The sequence below is a fragment of the Malus sylvestris genome, chromosome 5 (assembly GCF_916048215.2).
Source record: "Malus sylvestris chromosome 5, drMalSylv7.2, whole genome shotgun sequence".
In the NCBI taxonomy this organism is placed as follows: Eukaryota; Viridiplantae; Streptophyta; class Magnoliopsida; order Rosales; family Rosaceae; genus Malus; species Malus sylvestris.
In genome coordinates, this window is record NC_062264.1 from 40702239 (window position 1) to 40718055 (window position 15817).

The 15817-nt window shown below is 34.7% G+C and overlaps 3 protein-coding genes across 4 annotated transcripts; 2 read left to right on the forward strand and 1 right to left on the reverse strand.

The window, feature by feature from the left end:
• The first annotated feature begins 742 nt into the window (after positions 1-742).
• On the forward strand, positions 743-2330 carry LOC126623895 (uncharacterized). The gene is made up of 4 exons (XM_050292874.1): positions 743-860; positions 1008-1195; positions 1301-1463; positions 2007-2330. Exons 1-4 carry the CDS (start codon positions 783-785, stop codon positions 2217-2219), a joined length of 642 nt encoding a protein of 213 aa, XP_050148831.1. The 5' UTR covers positions 743-782; the 3' UTR covers positions 2220-2330.
• A 1070-nt stretch (positions 2331-3400) lies between these two features.
• LOC126623332 (uncharacterized) lies at positions 3401-5322 on the forward strand. The gene is made up of 5 exons (XM_050292186.1): positions 3401-3590; positions 4251-4382; positions 4508-4747; positions 4898-4957; positions 5053-5322. Exons 1-5 carry the CDS (start codon positions 3477-3479, stop codon positions 5134-5136), a joined length of 630 nt encoding a protein of 209 aa, XP_050148143.1. The 5' UTR covers positions 3401-3476; the 3' UTR covers positions 5137-5322.
• A 741-nt stretch (positions 5323-6063) lies between these two features.
• On the reverse strand, positions 6064-10142 carry LOC126623331 (uncharacterized). Of its 2 annotated transcripts, none has more exons than XM_050292184.1 (11): positions 9972-10142; positions 9383-9562; positions 9222-9280; positions 9006-9071; positions 8767-8874; positions 8281-8347; positions 7789-7873; positions 7464-7624; positions 7120-7221; positions 6594-6816; positions 6064-6488 (listed from the first exon to the last, which is right to left on the reverse strand). In XM_050292184.1, the coding sequence occupies exons 1-11, from the start codon at positions 10008-10010 to the stop codon at positions 6355-6357; spliced, it is 1224 nt and encodes a 407-aa protein (XP_050148141.1). In that variant the 5' UTR covers positions 10011-10142; the 3' UTR covers positions 6064-6354. The 2 variants fall into 2 exon arrangements, with proteins under 2 accessions (XP_050148141.1, XP_050148142.1); XM_050292185.1 differs by having other exon boundaries at positions 9383-9535; positions 9972-10139.
• Positions 10143-15817: the final 5675 nt, after the last annotated feature.

Below are 15817 nucleotides of genomic sequence, written 5' to 3' on the forward strand. Positions count from 1 at the left end.
TTTTCTGTGTATTATTGTGCTGAGATGGGTGAAGATAATTGCATGCTCAAGTAGATTCTATATCGGAGGTAGGATACCATGTATTTTGTTGTGTTCTTGAATTGATGTTGTATGTATTTGGATAGAAAGATGGAAGTTTGACAACAAACTTAATTCTTTAGAAAAATCTATTTAAACAGATGTTTGGTTCATTATAAGAATGTCAATTGTTAACAAAATCGTTGATTTATCTTACATAAATGATTGAACAAGCATCAATTTAAGTGATTTTTTACAAAGATAATCTTAAAAAAACGCTTAAGAAAATAAACAATTTGATTATAACAATTATAGTTGAAATACGTCAACCACAATTAAATGGACAAAAGATTTCACCACGGAGTGAACACAACTGCCACAGTTTTTTATACTTAAAGTAAACAATTTAGGTACAATTACAAGAATTAAGATTCCTTGCAAATCTCTATGATGGAGGTCAAGTATCAGAGGTCTGAGCCGTTGAAGAAGAAAATCTTAACTTTTATCTTGTATGAAGTGAGCTAATGAAATAGGGCCAAAAAACCATAAAATTTAAAATGAGTAGTTCAGATTTTTTTATTCTTAGGCTCCGAATCGATTCCAATTAGGAAAGAGTTAATTGGATGTCACACTCTTTGCACCCAATCGCATTTGACCACGTATTCCAAGCTGCCACCCTATATATTCCCCAAAGTTCAAAATTCCGTTGACCTTCACAAACAGAACCACAATTCTTTGCGCCTTCTCTCCCTCTGCAAATCGCGATGGCGCTTTCCGCCGCGTTCCAGGAACGACTCGAACACATGGAGCATACCCGCAACCAGCGCCTCTCTCTTCTTCAGGTCACATCACAAACCCTAACCTTCTTAAATCATGTTTGGTTGCTGGGAAAAAAGAATTAAATTTTTTAATTTCGTCAATTTTTCCACGCTTTCTCAGCTGCCAAACAGATGGCCGCGGAGTCTCACTTATTCTTGCTTTGGTTGCAGGCGGAGAAAGAAGCGCAAGCGAACAAGTCTCAGGTGTTGGAGATGAAGCTCGCAAGCATGAGGGCCACGGAGCAGAGGTGCTTAGCGCTCGATCGAAGGATCGCATCGCAAAGCTTCAAGATCTGGGCACTCAGGTCCGAGATTGATCGCCTCGACGAGAAATATCAATCCGATTCGCATCGATTGAGGTACTAGCTTATTAATTTCTCAATTGATTAAATATTTGGTTGCTTGATTAATTAATTAGGTTAATATTGGGATTGGAATTGAAAATGAAATGGGGATAATTTTAGGGTTTTGAAGAGTGAGGTGGAGGAGCTTGAGGAGCTGGAGAAGGAGAAGAAGAGATTCTATGGGTTGAAGGGATTTGAAATGGAGGAGTTCAAGCAAAATGTGGAGATATTTGCTTTGGAATGTCAAATGGAAGTTCAAAATTTGAAGAATGGCATCAATGAGGTAAAAGATTATGAGCTCGTTTGAATGTGTTTTAAAAATAATTGAAAACATTTTTGGTGAAAATATTTTTGAAAGCTATTTTTAATAAAAATGTTAGTAAATCATTGAAAAACACTTAAAAGTACTTCCTGGAAGACACATATAACTAATGTTTTTTGGAAGAAGTACTTAGTGCTTTTGGAACCCAAAAATATTTTATTTAAAATCACTTTTAGTTATTTTAAAAACATATCCAAACTAATCTTATAGCTCTAGATGCAAAGGATGGATTTGAATACCGAGAAAACTTGAATGGTACAACACTTATTTTCTTACGTGACCTATGGAAATTTCACTTATAACTTCACATTTTTAATGGTAAAACACTTATTCTCACACAACTGACGATAGTTTTCATTTTTAAGTTCATATCTTTAGTAGTAGAGTAGTCATTTCCAGGCGCAATGACAAGATTTTCCCTCTTATAAACTTTGGCAATGTGATTTCATCAGTTTGATCATGAAGAGTTTTAATTTAAGACGAGATGTTTGATCTTTGTCTCAGATTCAATCGAGCTTTGTCAAATTCCAAGGGAGTGAGAGATGCACGAGTAATGGTGAGATAGCTGCAGCTGAGAAGAGGAAGTGTGAGCTTTTAGCTATGAAGGAGGAACTAGACAGAAAGTTGGCTTCTAATTACCAAACAAAAGCTCAATTGCAAAAGCAGTTTCAGGATTTTATCACTAAACACAAACAAGACACAAATTGCCAATTATGATATGCTTGCAGTGCCAGTATTGTGATTGTGATTTCATCATGTATATAGTAAGTTCTGATAGTTTGCAAATTATAATGCTATTTGCAAAAGAAGAAAGAGAGTTTTCTTTCATTCTCTTTTCAAAGTTCGAAGAGCGTAACCAGGATTTTCAAATAATAGAGTCATAATATCAACCAAAAAGCTTTATTGGGTCATTTCGTCGAACACCTAGTAGGCACCTACGAATTCCTGCCAACATATGTCGAAATTTTATGTCAACATATGTCGACGACTACTATTCCTTGTATAGGCTTGTTGAGGGTGGATGTAGGATACTGTGGAGTAATATTGAAGACTTTCAAGGTTTTTCAACTAAAACATTTCATACAAGAAGAGAGAAAATGAAGACAAATATGATAGAAGAAAATAGAAAAAGTAGGACGATGAGGTCGTAATTTAGTTTGCCTTAGTTGTTTGTTGGGATCAAATATAATATACAAGCAAATATGCATAGAGTTTTTAAAGTTATTAGAGTCAAAGACAACCAATGACCCTATACTGGCTCCTCCACTGCAAAGAGGTATAATTCAAATCACCTTGTCCACGATCAATCAAGAAAGAATGGAAAATTTTTTCATTTATGGCCTTATTCTGATTTTCCCAACTTTCAATTTCGGTTTGTCAGGCTTTAGTCATTTTTAGGTTTATAATTGCATCACGTCAGCCTTAATTTATATCAAGATTCATTTATAATCAGATTATCGGATTCGATTCATATTTGGATTATTGAATTTACTTGTCATTCCATATTCGACAAACATTAGATGGTCCGAATAGCATTATACACACACAAAAAATGGAGATTTGACATGTGTTAAACAATTTGGGATACTCATAACTAAATTAAAAGTTGAAATGACAAATCATTAAAAAAATTGACAAATTTACGTGACATTGCTAAATTCTCTCATAAAAAAATAGGGATTTTCGGCCCATGGGCTAGACAGAATCACTGTTGGGTCATTTTGTTCACAAGCAGCTCATTACCAAAGCCCAAATTACAAGCCCTAACAATCATCCACGTGTAAAACCCTCACATCATCAGCAAATCAAACGTCGAGTCCAGAACCTTCTTGGAAAAACAAATTTCCCGATCTGCCCCTCCCAACTCCCTCCCCAAGCTTCTAGCATTTTCTGTAACTCCCAAAACATAAGAACCCTTATAAAATTTTACAGTCCGTTTCTCTGGAGAAGGAACTAGCAAACCAAAGCAAGAAAATGGCGGAGGAAGTGGCGCTGGATGTGGAGGAGCTCCGCCACCTTCAGAGCATCGCGAAACGACCCCGGGTGATCGACCTCATTTCCTCTGAGATTCGCACTTTAGAGAAGCAGGTCCCTTTTTTGTATCTCTACTCTTTTATTTAGTAATCAGCATTTGCTATTTAAGATATACTATTTCTATATGTCTCTAACTTGGGTAACTAAATTTTTGCCACAATATGATTGCTTTGGTAATGTCCCCAATTTTTTGTGTGAAATTTGGTTTTTATTACATGACCCGCAAAAAGAAATTATGAAAAAGTTGTAATTTATTTTAGAATTTAGTATGAAGTGACAATTGATTTGAAACTTTGAAGAAAAAAAAAATTAATTTACAATCAATTATGTCAGGACATTTGGTGTACTGAATAGTGTTTTAGCACGATTTCTCAAAATTTGAGCTCAGTATAATTTATGCCTATGAATTCGTGCTGTTGAAGTTTGATTTGGCATATGACCGCGCCATGTACCCAAGTTCGAATCGCCGGTATAGACTAGTTTAGAATGTCGTCTTGTCAAATTTTTTATTTCGAAACAACTTCATAATTTTGTCTTAGCTTTGGCATTTTGAGATGTTGTAATGCTTGAAAGAGTATGAAATTTTTATGGTATCTTGTAAGGGATGAGCCCATACTAGGATCGTATGAACCCGCCATTTCTAGGCCAGATGTGGAATCTTGCTACGTTTGCTTATGGGAATATGGTAGTTAATGTAGTTTTTGATCGTTGCAGTTGTCACAAGAGGCTGTTCCTTCACCTGCATTGCAAATCCCAACTCCAGCTTCAACTGCTACTGCCACCCCAGCTCTGCATTACACTACGCTTTCGTCGTTCAGCTGGGACCAGGATAATGATAAAGTGAAGGTGGGGAACGTATTCCCCGTGTGTTTTTGCGTTAGGTTTAGACTGGTCATGTGTTTTCCAATTGCTAATTTTAGGTTTCTTCTGTGATTCTCGTGTCGGTTTGATCACCTCTCCTTTTCTTGCAGATATACGTTTCTCTGGAAGGAGTTGATCAGGAGAAGATAGAGGCTGACATCAAGCCTATGTCGTTGGACATCAAATTCCATGATGTGAAAGGAAAGAATTACTGGTTCGCTTTGCCTAAGCTGAACAAGGAGATTAATCCAGAGAAGTGTAAGGTGCTGGTTAAGCCTACAAGGGTTGTTATCAATTTGGCTAAAACTTCAAAGGATTACTGGTTGGACTTGAAATTTAAGGAGGATAAGGTACATTTCATCGTATCTTTTGTACTCTCCTGTTTTATGCTTTGGCGAACTGCGGAAATGGGAACTCATACTATCTTTTGGACTTCCCCGTTTTATGCTTTGGCAAATGATGAAATGGGAACTAAATGTTTTAACGTTTTGGTCTTGCAGTTGAAGCCGAGTCTGGATAAAGAGAAGGATCCCATGGCTGGAATCATGGACTTGATGAAGGTGAGTTTACCAAACATGTACATTGTCATACATGAAAAGTTATACTATATTTCTGCTCTGCTTTTGTTAATTATTGTATGCAACTGAACTTGTAGAACATGTACGAAGAAGGGGATCCGGAGATGAAGCAAACAATCGCCAAAGCGTGGACCGATGCAAGGCTTGGAAAAACCGGCTGATCTACCGAAGGGGTTTCAACTAATATGGAGCTGAGTCATTGTTTTTGAGTAGTTTTCTTTTGGTTATATGATCTTAATGCTCAGTGAGTTCTTTCGCGGTAGGATGGTTCGTTGTGTTGTTAAGAAACTCTGTTGCACGTAGCTCTTCCAGAGTTCTATATAAAAGATTGAACGGATTTCAGTTTATCAGAGCAGCTTGTGATGGCAACTCGCCGAGTAGCCCTAGTTGATGATCTGATGTGTTTTTGTGGGAATATTGCATTCTGGAATTTAGAGTCTAAATTTTGGTATGGTTCGACTGTGACATTAGGGTTTTGGTGTTTTTGAGGTATATGATATGTGGATGGTTCGCATGTTGGAGTTAGGGTTTAGGGTACCTTTACCACAGTGGTGGAAAAGTGATGAGTTCTTGCATGACGATGTGGGTTTAAATCCTATCGGTAACATCTAATATAATAAAATTTAGGAAGTTTTAACAAAACATTTTTGCTACTAGTCACTTTTAACGAAAAATCACATTTTTACTTTTAAGTGACATTATTCACTATATCTTTAAAAATGGTTTTTTGTTAAAAGAGAAGTTTTTTTTAACTTTTCGTTAGTTCTTCTTAAAATTTATTGTTTGTAAAATTTATCGTTTGACAGAAAAAAAAGGAAAAAAAAAATCCTCTCTACAAAACATGTAAGAAGAAGAAATGAACTTTGCTCAAATGAATCAATTCTAATATTTTAAAAGGGGAAGCCAAGGCGTTTCAAATAATAAGTTTCTTCTCGATAGGTGAAATGCCTCAGTCGCACTGGGAGTTTAAGGCTTACTCCTGGTGGGCAGAAGCGTTTTTATCACCGTCTTGCCTCCCAAAGGCCGCCCGGGCGCGGCCCAAGGCAAACATAGCTAAAATATACCATACTGGAAAACATGAACGGAGCAAGGCAAAAGAACTTGTAACTTTGCTGCGATGTGGGAGCACAAATTTGAATTCGAAAGATTAAAGCCAATCCCGACATCTGTTCTTACATCAAATCGGAATCACAAAATTCAGAATCGTAGAAATACAAACAAATAACCTAATTCAATTGAAAGGAGCAAACTTTTTTTTCGGTTTTACGCGAATCACCCTTCTCAGAACCCTATAAATGTGGAATAGGCAATGATAATCTGGTGATCTCGGAAACCACGAAAAGTACATCTAACCATACGAGACGGTGGATTGTGTGCCGTCATTGGAGTATTTGACTACCGTAATCAGCATTGAACTTCTCGTAACGATGAGCTTGGAGATGAGCAGACGGCCTTGTGTTCTTCAAAGCCGTCTCAATATCTTCGGGTTTGATCGGTCCAACCTTAGGCAGTTCTGCAACCACAAACATCAGAATTGCAGGGTTAGAGTTTATGTTAAACTTATATGCATCTAATTTTTGTTAAATATCGAGAGCAACTATTTTTTAGAGTCACATACCATCCTCAGGAACCGTCTCCTCTTTGTCTTCAAGGAATGTCATTACGCGTCTCAAAGGCTGCATGGCAGCCTCCTTGCACACCAATCGAATATCCGAACCTGAGTATCCTTCCGTCCTGTCTACCAACAAATCATAAGGAAGCTTCTCCTCATCAGGCTGTGCTGGCAGGAGCTCCTCAAACATGGCTCTCCTTGCTTCTGGTTCAGGCAGAGGCACAAGAATCTAAATTTTCATGGTTAATGGGAAACTCGAATAAAATAGCTGGTTGCAGAATATGCTTGATCATGTATAAAACTGCCCCGTATTTTGATACCTAGCTAGAAAAGAATGCAGACAAGGGAAAATTGATGTGATACCGTAGTTGAACATTCCCGTGTTCTATACCATAATCAACCCCAAGATGATATGCCAATAATTACAACTTCCACGGTTTCCATGCAGTTGACTTGGAATCCATGCCTAAAAGCATTCAATTACAGTTAGTTACAATTGACGGATATAATTGGGTTAGTTTCAAAAGGATACTCGCTTCTCAAGACGCCGGAGCATGGCTGCATCCAGTTCCCAGGGAAGATTTGTTGCAGCCAAAACAAAAACAAGTTCACTTGTCTTCGTCAAACCATCCATCTGCAATCTAATACAAGCTAATCAATTTTTGAACAAACACAGTTGACATGTACAAAATTGGAATATCCAACAGTGGGTCTGATGCTTGGAACCAAGACAATTAAAAGTTCTAAGCAGTGTTAACATAGTTTTCAAATGTTATAAACTGATACGAAGCAGAAAACAAGATTCTGTGATCTACACAGTAACATATAATGGGAGAGAACACAAAGAAAGCAGCACTCTTTAAAAACAAACATCACCTGTATGAGTAGCTCTGTCTTAAGACGCCTACTTGCTTCATGCTCACTTCGTCCTTCACCACGTTGACTAATAATTGCGTCAATTTCATCAATAAATATAGTTGATGGTGCATGGTGCCTAGCAAGCTCAAATAACACCTTCACTAACTTCTCTGAGTCGCCTGAAAAATCATGCAAACATTAAAATTCAAGGAAATATTAAACGGATAGGAAGCTCAAAAACAAGGTGGCACATTTGGACCCTACTAAATTCTTCCCCATCCATTTTATGACAAATAAGCCACAAACAAGCTTGACCTTCATAACATTGTTCAACCTAACATACCACGCCATTTACTGACAACGGACGATGCTGAAATGTTGAAAAATGTGGTCTTGCACTCTGTTGCAACAGCCTTGGCAAGCATTGTCTGCAACATCAGATGTTAAATTAAATTTTGTCAAAAGTATCATTGTAAAAGATTAACTGGGGTTGTGCATCAAATGGACTCTGGAAATTCATCTTCATTTCAGAGGAAGTTTTTCATAAGAACTCATTGCATGGAGAACAATTTAGCATGTACTTTTCTAGGACAACAAAGACAAGCTAACTAGCTAAGGTCTCCAAGTTCCATGAAAGTCAGATTTTAACAAGTTAATTTTACAAACCCATCTCCCAATCCCCCACCCCCACCATGAGCACTTCATCAAGGAAAGGTACAAACGCATTAAGGATAACAACTTTTCTTGGGTAAGCAAATAGAAGAGCAAATATTGTATAACGAAAGCACGGAAAAAGAAACATAAACAATCAATAGGATTGGAAAGAATTACAAACCTTTCCCGTCCCTGGAGGGCCAAAAAGGAGAATACCTTTCCACGGTGTTAAAAGTCCAGTAAAGTACCTACGGAAAATAGAAAGATCAGTTTGACATTGGAATGATTTTGCATCATGCCATCATTCATTCTGGTTGTATTAAAATTTAATTCCAAATTTCCAGACAAATAGCTGCAAGAAACTGTATCAAAATATTCTAGCATATATTGATTAATTTAGCTTAACATTAAGAAAAACATTTGGTACTCCATTAATTTAAAGAATTTAGCATAAACACGATTAAATTAAGTTAATATGGTTTCAATCTCACAGAAAAAAGGAATGTAAACTGAGACCATGCTTCACTAGTAGACAACTAGCAATGCAGCAATCTTATTCTTTGAAACTTTACGAACAAAAAATAAAGGAGTAACATAAAAATGCAAGAACAAACACCTGTAACTTTGTATAAAGTAAGTACATGAGGTGCTCATTAACCAGACGTACTTGGGATATTTAATTGGCATGACCACTGCTTCTTTGAGCAAACGCTTGGCATTCTCTAATCCCTTGATGCTTTCCCACTTAACATCTGGACTACCACGAACTATATCCCTGCACAAGACATCATAAATAAATGACAAAACTTTCAGGGTGCAACTGTAATCATCCTTGGCCACGGGAAAAAATATATGCAACAACAGTAACTTGTATTCCATCATGTGAAGTCATTCGTGTAAAATTACCTGCATAAACTCTCTCCTAAAGAACGCATTTCTGCCGATTCAAAAGCAGGTAAAAGGGACTTCTGCCTGTGGAGTCCACAAAAAAATGTCAGTAGGTTCTTAAGGAAACATTCTTCAATGAAATTTAATACGAAAAACGTAAAAACGTCATAACATTACTTAACTAATGATAGCTAATACAAGAAATCCAATAAGAAAAGTTGCAAGAAATCATACGGTATCTCATCATGCCGATCAGATAAGACTCCATTTGAGTGAGTTGCCGAGCTCCTACCCTGAAAAACAGACAAAATCGAAGAACAAATGAATCCAACTCTACAAAGTCCAATGCAATGAGTCAAATCCAATACACCACGTGATAAGATGAAATCCACTACCTGGTTTTGAAATTGCTCATAGATGGCCAAGTCAGCTGTTCTCTTCACATGACCATTCCCATTCGCAGTCACGCCGGAACTACTCCCATTACTCACAGCTCCATCAGTGGACTGTCCGTTTTGCTGCGGCTCCGGCACTTTCTTTCTACCAAACTTGGCATCATAAAACAATTTAAAATCCTAAAAATACAAATAATTTTAACTGAGATAAGTCCACGAATTCTTGATTCAATCCTACCCATTAGATCAAGATTCGCAACTACACAATCTCAACAACCAAAATTTAATCCAAATCTACTAAACTCTAAGCATATAATTAATCCAAAAACAAAAATTATATTAGAAAAAATTTGAGATCAGTGCGCTCATATTTGTGAGCAGAGAAAACAGAAGCAAGCAAAACAAACAAAAATAGAAATTGGGTTTCTTCAGTTTCTAGTTCCAACCCAGAAAAAGGTAACAGCTACTCTAATCATAGTTTCCTTCAAGTCTCACACTTTTAAAGTCAATTATCCAATCAACCAATATTTTCCCGGGAAACAAACAGAAAATGGTAAGAGAATTGGTGAGTGAATTGGTGAGTGAGTACCTGAAAGGACCAGCGAGTCGGAGCAGGCTCGTCGGACATTGCTCAAACAAATCTGGAGCGGAGAAAAATGAGAAGAGAAGAGAAAAAGGAGAGACTTGTGGAGATCTCTCTATCCCTCTCTCTCTCTCTCTCTCTCTCTCTCTCAGCGTCCCTCTGTCACTCTGGTCTGTCACTCGGACTTGGATTGTCTGCCCTCCCATTTAGTGCCCTCCTGTTTTGTGTGGTTACGATTAAGCCACGTTAATATTTTATATTATTTTTTTATAAAAATAATAAAATAAAAAGAAAAAATAATATAAAATGTTGACGTGGCTTAACCGTGACCACAAAAACAGAAGGGCACGAGGAGGGCACAAAAATTGGAAGGCAGAGAATCCAAGTCCCTGTCACTCTGGTGAATTATTATACAGCTAAAAAATAAAGCACCATGTAGAACAAAACGCACGTGTGATTTCTGAATTTTCATTATTATTAAATTGAGAAAAGTTCGCCATTTTTTTATTTTTATTTTCGGTGAAATGATTTTGGGAAGGTTTGGTTTGGGGTTTTAAGTGTGTCAGTCTAACAAAAAAGCTAAATGGTCTTATAAACTCTGACTTTAGACATTGTGAAAGTAAAATCGTTAGATAAAAAGAGAAACGTTGCTTGAATTTGAATTGATTAACTATACACGATTTGAAACATAAATAATCTAAAATTATAATAGTACTTGTAAACTTTAAAAAACATAAAATAATATGAGAAAATTACAACGCCCTACACTTTTTTTATAGTTTTATGATTAAACATTCGTTTTAAAGATTTAATTAAGGTACTTTAACCAATTATTACCTCAATAATTTTCTATTTATTTAAGAGTAAATTGTAGCAATGGTCCCTCAACTTTAATCAAATTGGAGCAATGGTCCCTCAACTAAATATCCATTACCATTGATCTCTCAACTTATCAAAATGTGTATCTATAGTCCTTTCGTCAAAATTTCGTCAAAATAAGTTATGTTGGAATAACCATTTATATAATTAGGATCCCTCAACTCATCAAAGTGTGTAATTATGGTCATTTTCGTCAATTACGTCAAAAAATTTGTTAAAACGAGTTGTGTTGAAATGATCATTGCTACAATTGGGTTAAAGTTAAGGGACTATTTCTCCAGTTGAATTAAAGTTGAGGAACCAATGGTAATGATTTTTTAGTTAAGGGACCATAGTTGCATGTTTTGATGAGTTGAAGGACCAATGATAATGGATTTTTAGTTGATGGACCATTACTTAAATTGAGTTAAAGTTAAGGAACCATAACTACAATTTACTCTTTATTTAATTTTCATGTCATTCATTTAAATGCATTTATATAGAAGCGTACGTAACTTAACAACTAATTGCATATAATATAGGAATTTAATTTCATCAATACGCATTAAATGACTTTTTTAAATAAATAAGATAGAAAAATTAATTCAACTAATTCCTCATTATGAGCATTAAAAAAAAAAACTTTCTAATAAAAACGTCTCAATACAAAAAGTCATAATACATACTTTTCTTAAGAAAACTTCATTAACTTATTAAAATTTTACGTATATATACATAAAAACTATACTTAAACTTATGGTACATTTGAGAACAAAAGTACCGACTTTTGGTACGTTTAGATTCTAAATGTATCGAGAAATCAAAAGTACCGAAAATTCAAATGTACCATAAAACCAAATGTGTCATTGTCAGGTAACCCCTTTGGTACGTTTAGATACTAAATGTACTAAGAAATCAAAAGTATAGAAAATCCAAATGTACCATAAAACCAAACGTGGCATTGTCAGGTAATCCTTTTGACACGTTTAGGTTCCAAATGCACAAAAAAATCAAATGCAACATAAAATTGAAGAAAATGCCCAGTGAAGAAGTTGTGAATCTTTCTCCATACACTCGTTTTTATTCATCTTTTCCTTTTTAATCCAATCATTAATATATCATTTAAGGGGTATATTCAATTACGATTTTGAGAGAATTTCAGGGAATTAATAATTCTAAGGGTATTCAATTGGGAATTTAAAAGACTTTATAAAAGTCTTGATGTATTCAATTGAGATTCTTAAAGACTTCTTACAATTCCCTATAAATTTAGGTGTATTCAATCATAACTTTTGAAAGTCTCTAAAAGTTTAGGTGTATTGGAAAATGAATTGGATTTGAACGGATTTGTGATTTGGTGGATTTTGGAGGATTTCAAGGTGATATGTATAAAAACCAAAGAGCTTGGCAAATCTCACCTCAACCCTAGAAACTTTGAGAGATTTTGAGCATGCTGCTCTCTTCTCCAGAAAGCATCTTCTCCTCTCCAGAAACATTGGGCTCCAAGGTAAAAAATTTCTCACCTTGTACATGTTATCTTTTTTCTCTCCTTCAGGCTTCATGACTTTTCTTGTTTTGATAGTGTTGTTCTAGGATTAGGGTTTTTCTGGGTACTTTGGAGCTAAGTTTTTTTTTCTTGTTAGGGTTAGGGTTTTTCTGACCATCAAACGTTTTGAAATTCATATATATTGTGAAGATACAAGTTTTGATTTTACCATTTGGAGCCAAAAGTTATTGAGTTTCTGCTTTGATTAATTAGGAATACAGTATAGATGTTACTTTTGGGTTAGGGTTTGATTTTACTGTTTGGTATTCAAGTTTGTATAGGTTGTCTCCCTTCTGCATCCCCGTGCCTAAAACTATAATCAGTGGAGCACTAATCTTTTTCGTTTCAAGTGCAGCACTCTTACAACCTCATTCTTTTTCTTTTCCTTTTCTTTTTATCTTAAATAATAAAAAATTATTTCATGCCTCAAAGCGCATCACTAATCTTTAGTCGAAACATGGTAGGGTGAAGTTGTTTCCTTGATTTTTCAACCTTTGTATCTAGTCCATTCCTGATCAACCTGTACTTGGGCTCGTACTTCTTAGCATTCTCTACTGTATCATAAATCAAACCGAAACTAGTGGACTACCCCCTCCAAAATGGGTGCGGAACTTGAATAAGAAGATGGAATTTGGGTTCCTCACCTCTAAAAACAATGTCTATAGAAATAATTTGTCACTCCAAAAGTTGTTTAGTTTCTACTTTCTCTATTCTTTTAAAATGTTTCTTGCTCACTTATACGAATTAGTTGTGAATAAATAATCATATACACAGCCTAATTAATCTTTTATTATCTTATAGCTAGGGAGTTCATTTGGAGTTGCAAGGCATAGATTTTAGAGGTGAGGCATTTTAATTGTATGTTGTTTTTTTAAGTCCAATGATGTCCAATATTCTTCTAACCTATCGTCCTAATATTCAGAACTCACCTTGATAGCTTGTGTAGGGGTTGCACAACTTTCTTCGCAAGGAGTGTCATTCTGATGAATTTCCAATCGAACCAAGAGATGATGAATCTGAAAATGAAGAAAATGATGATGAACTAGGTAATCAAACTCAAGAACAACAACGACAGATTGCCAATGCATGGAGAGCTGGTATAGCTACAGATATGTGGACAGATGTTGTTAGTGATATCATTCAAAGATGAGAAATAAAGAATTAATTGTTTTTACGGATTGGAGTATGCAATTTGTGTTTGAAAAACTTTGATAGTTAGTTTATTTTGTAAGCCTTAACTTTCAAGATTTTGGATGCCAATGTTTAATTTCACTTTGATAGCTAGTTGAAAACGTTGGATGTGAACTTGGTATATTGTAATTTGGTATTAGTAGGATGAAACTGATTTTGGCTTGTAAAGGGAAGGAAATTGTTGATCAAATTCTCTGAAATTCTCTAAGCCCATGTAAATAATTATTTCACAATTCATGCGAATTTTCATGAAGTTATAATTAATTCACTCAAAATCTCTGATAATTCAATTTTTTTCTCTCAAACTCTCTCAATTTCCCTGAAACTCTCTTAAAATCCTAATTGATTACACCCCCCTTAGTACTACGGTTTAGTGATATTTCTTTTCGTTTGTAAGCGATATGTCTTATGTTCGATTCTCGCCAAAGGTGAATTTGAACCACATTATTAATAGCCCATTGTGAAGTTCTCAGCCCACCCCCATTCTTTAGTGTAGATAATATCGTTTATTAAAAAAAAAAAATCAATCATCAATATTTTTTTTAAGTATAGTTTTTTTTTCCCTGCCATTATGATTAGTTTACCAATTTTATCTCCTACTTGATTCTTGTTTGGTTTTTATCCCATTGTAACCATGATTTTGTTCCCTTCTAATGTTTATTGCAAATTTCAACAACAGAGACTATATATCAATCTACATCACCATACGAGTTTGCTTTCTCAACCCTTAAATTTTAATTTGGTCTCTGAACTTTTATAATTAGTCAATTTCTTCCATAAATTTTAATTTTAGTTGATCACCCCCTAAACTTTTATAATTAACCAATTTCTTCAATGAACTTTGATATCCCCCTGAACCCTACTATTCAAACAAAAGTGTATGGAGTGAACTAGCGGATGAGAAGAAAAAGCAATATGTTGTCCACATTAGAGATAAAATTACCTTTTTGCAATTATAAACAAAAGTTCAAAGAAGAAAACGAATTATAAAAGTTTAGGAGGGGTCTTAGGCTAAAATTAACATTTATGGAGAAAATTGGTCAATTATAAAAGTTCAAAAAGATAATTGTCCAAAATTAGAGTTCATGACAAAAATTGACAGCTCCTTACAAGTTCGAAAAAGGAGAAATCGACAAACAAACTCATTAACTAACTTATGATTACACAAAATTAAAGGATTTGAAATAACAAGATAACTTAATTGGTGGATAAGACCTTCTTCTCGAACTCACTACATCTCGAACCCAAACCCTTTCATTGATGAATTACTGTAAATTATCTAATCGTTTTAACGAGAAGATAAGTAAAACCAACTTTTTTTTTCTTTTTCTTTTGGGTAGAAAAAGAGTGGCAGAAAATCGTGAGGTAAAAATAGTGATGGCCTCGTCCAATAAACAATGATGGGCTAGAGTGGAATTCGTAATACGTTATGGTCTTGGGCTCAAAACTAATGACTCATTTCACTTTTATTATACTCTTTACTAGCCCAACCCAAGACTAGGTACTTGGACTCAGTATAATTGGTTCACCTTTTTTTTAATTTTTTTATATAAGGAATTGGTATTCCTTTTCAAAAAATTCTATTTACACCTAATAATAGAGTTCGTTTTGATGTACTTTTAAAATAATTTAAAACACTTTTGGTGAAAATATTTTTAGAAACAATCCTTAGTAAATCCTGGAAAAGCAGTTAAAGTGCTTCCTGAAATAAGCACATAACTGATATTTCTTGGAGAAATCACATAAAGTGCTTTTTGAATCCAAAAATATTTTCTCTAAAAGCGCTTTCAATCATTTTAAAAGTACATCCAAACAAGTCCGTAGTCTTTAGACATCCAGTTTTTTGGACACCCATTTTCAAGAGAAATTATCAAATATAGCAAAAAATTACTCTTTAATTTCAAAAATACCAATTTTTATAAAAACTTTCAAATATATCCAAAATTTCATTTAAATAGATATAAAAACCCTCAATTTATATGAATAACTAGTTGTTGACTAAACGACTTGTTAACTAGTTGTTGGCTAAACGACTTGTGCTATATGATCAAGTGTTGCTCTCTCTAATATTTTTCTACTTTTTAATTTATTTTCTTTTTCAAACGAAGAATAAAGTTCTCTCTCAATTTTATTTTTAAAAAACAAGATTTTAATCCTTAAATAAGATGAGGTCTAGAAACATGTCTTATATAAGATTAAAAATTGATTTTAGTACCTAAACTCTATTTAATGCCAGCATATTAAATGTCTCTCTTTT

Bases quoted from the DNA above. Each gene is read 5' to 3' on its own strand.
- LOC126623331 (XM_050292184.1), bottom strand. From the start codon at position 10,010: ATGTCCGACGAGCCTGCTCCGACTCGCTGGTCCTTTCAG. The intron at 9,563-9,971 runs GTACTCACTCAC...TTGTATTTTTAG, and splicing joins CGACTCGCTGGTCCTTTCAG to GATTTTAAATTGTTTTATGA. The intron at 6,817-7,119 runs GTATCCTTTTGA...ATGAAAATTTAG, and splicing joins TCCGGCGTCTTGAGAAGCGA to ATTCTTGTGCCTCTGCCTGA.
- LOC126623895 (XM_050292874.1), top strand. From the start codon at position 783: ATGGCGCTTTCCGCCGCGTTCCAGGAACGACTCGAACACATGGAGCAT. The intron at 861-1,007 runs GTCACATCACAA...CTTTGGTTGCAG, and splicing joins AGCGCCTCTCTCTTCTTCAG to GCGGAGAAAGAAGCGCAAGC. The intron at 1,196-1,300 runs GTACTAGCTTAT...GGATAATTTTAG, and splicing joins TCCGATTCGCATCGATTGAG to GGTTTTGAAGAGTGAGGTGG.
- LOC126623332 (XM_050292186.1), top strand. From the start codon at position 3,477: ATGGCGGAGGAAGTGGCGCTGGATGTGGAGGAGCTCCGCCACCTTCAG. The intron at 3,591-4,250 runs GTCCCTTTTTTG...TGATCGTTGCAG, and splicing joins TTCGCACTTTAGAGAAGCAG to TTGTCACAAGAGGCTGTTCC. The intron at 4,958-5,052 runs GTGAGTTTACCA...CTGAACTTGTAG, and splicing joins GAATCATGGACTTGATGAAG to AACATGTACGAAGAAGGGGA.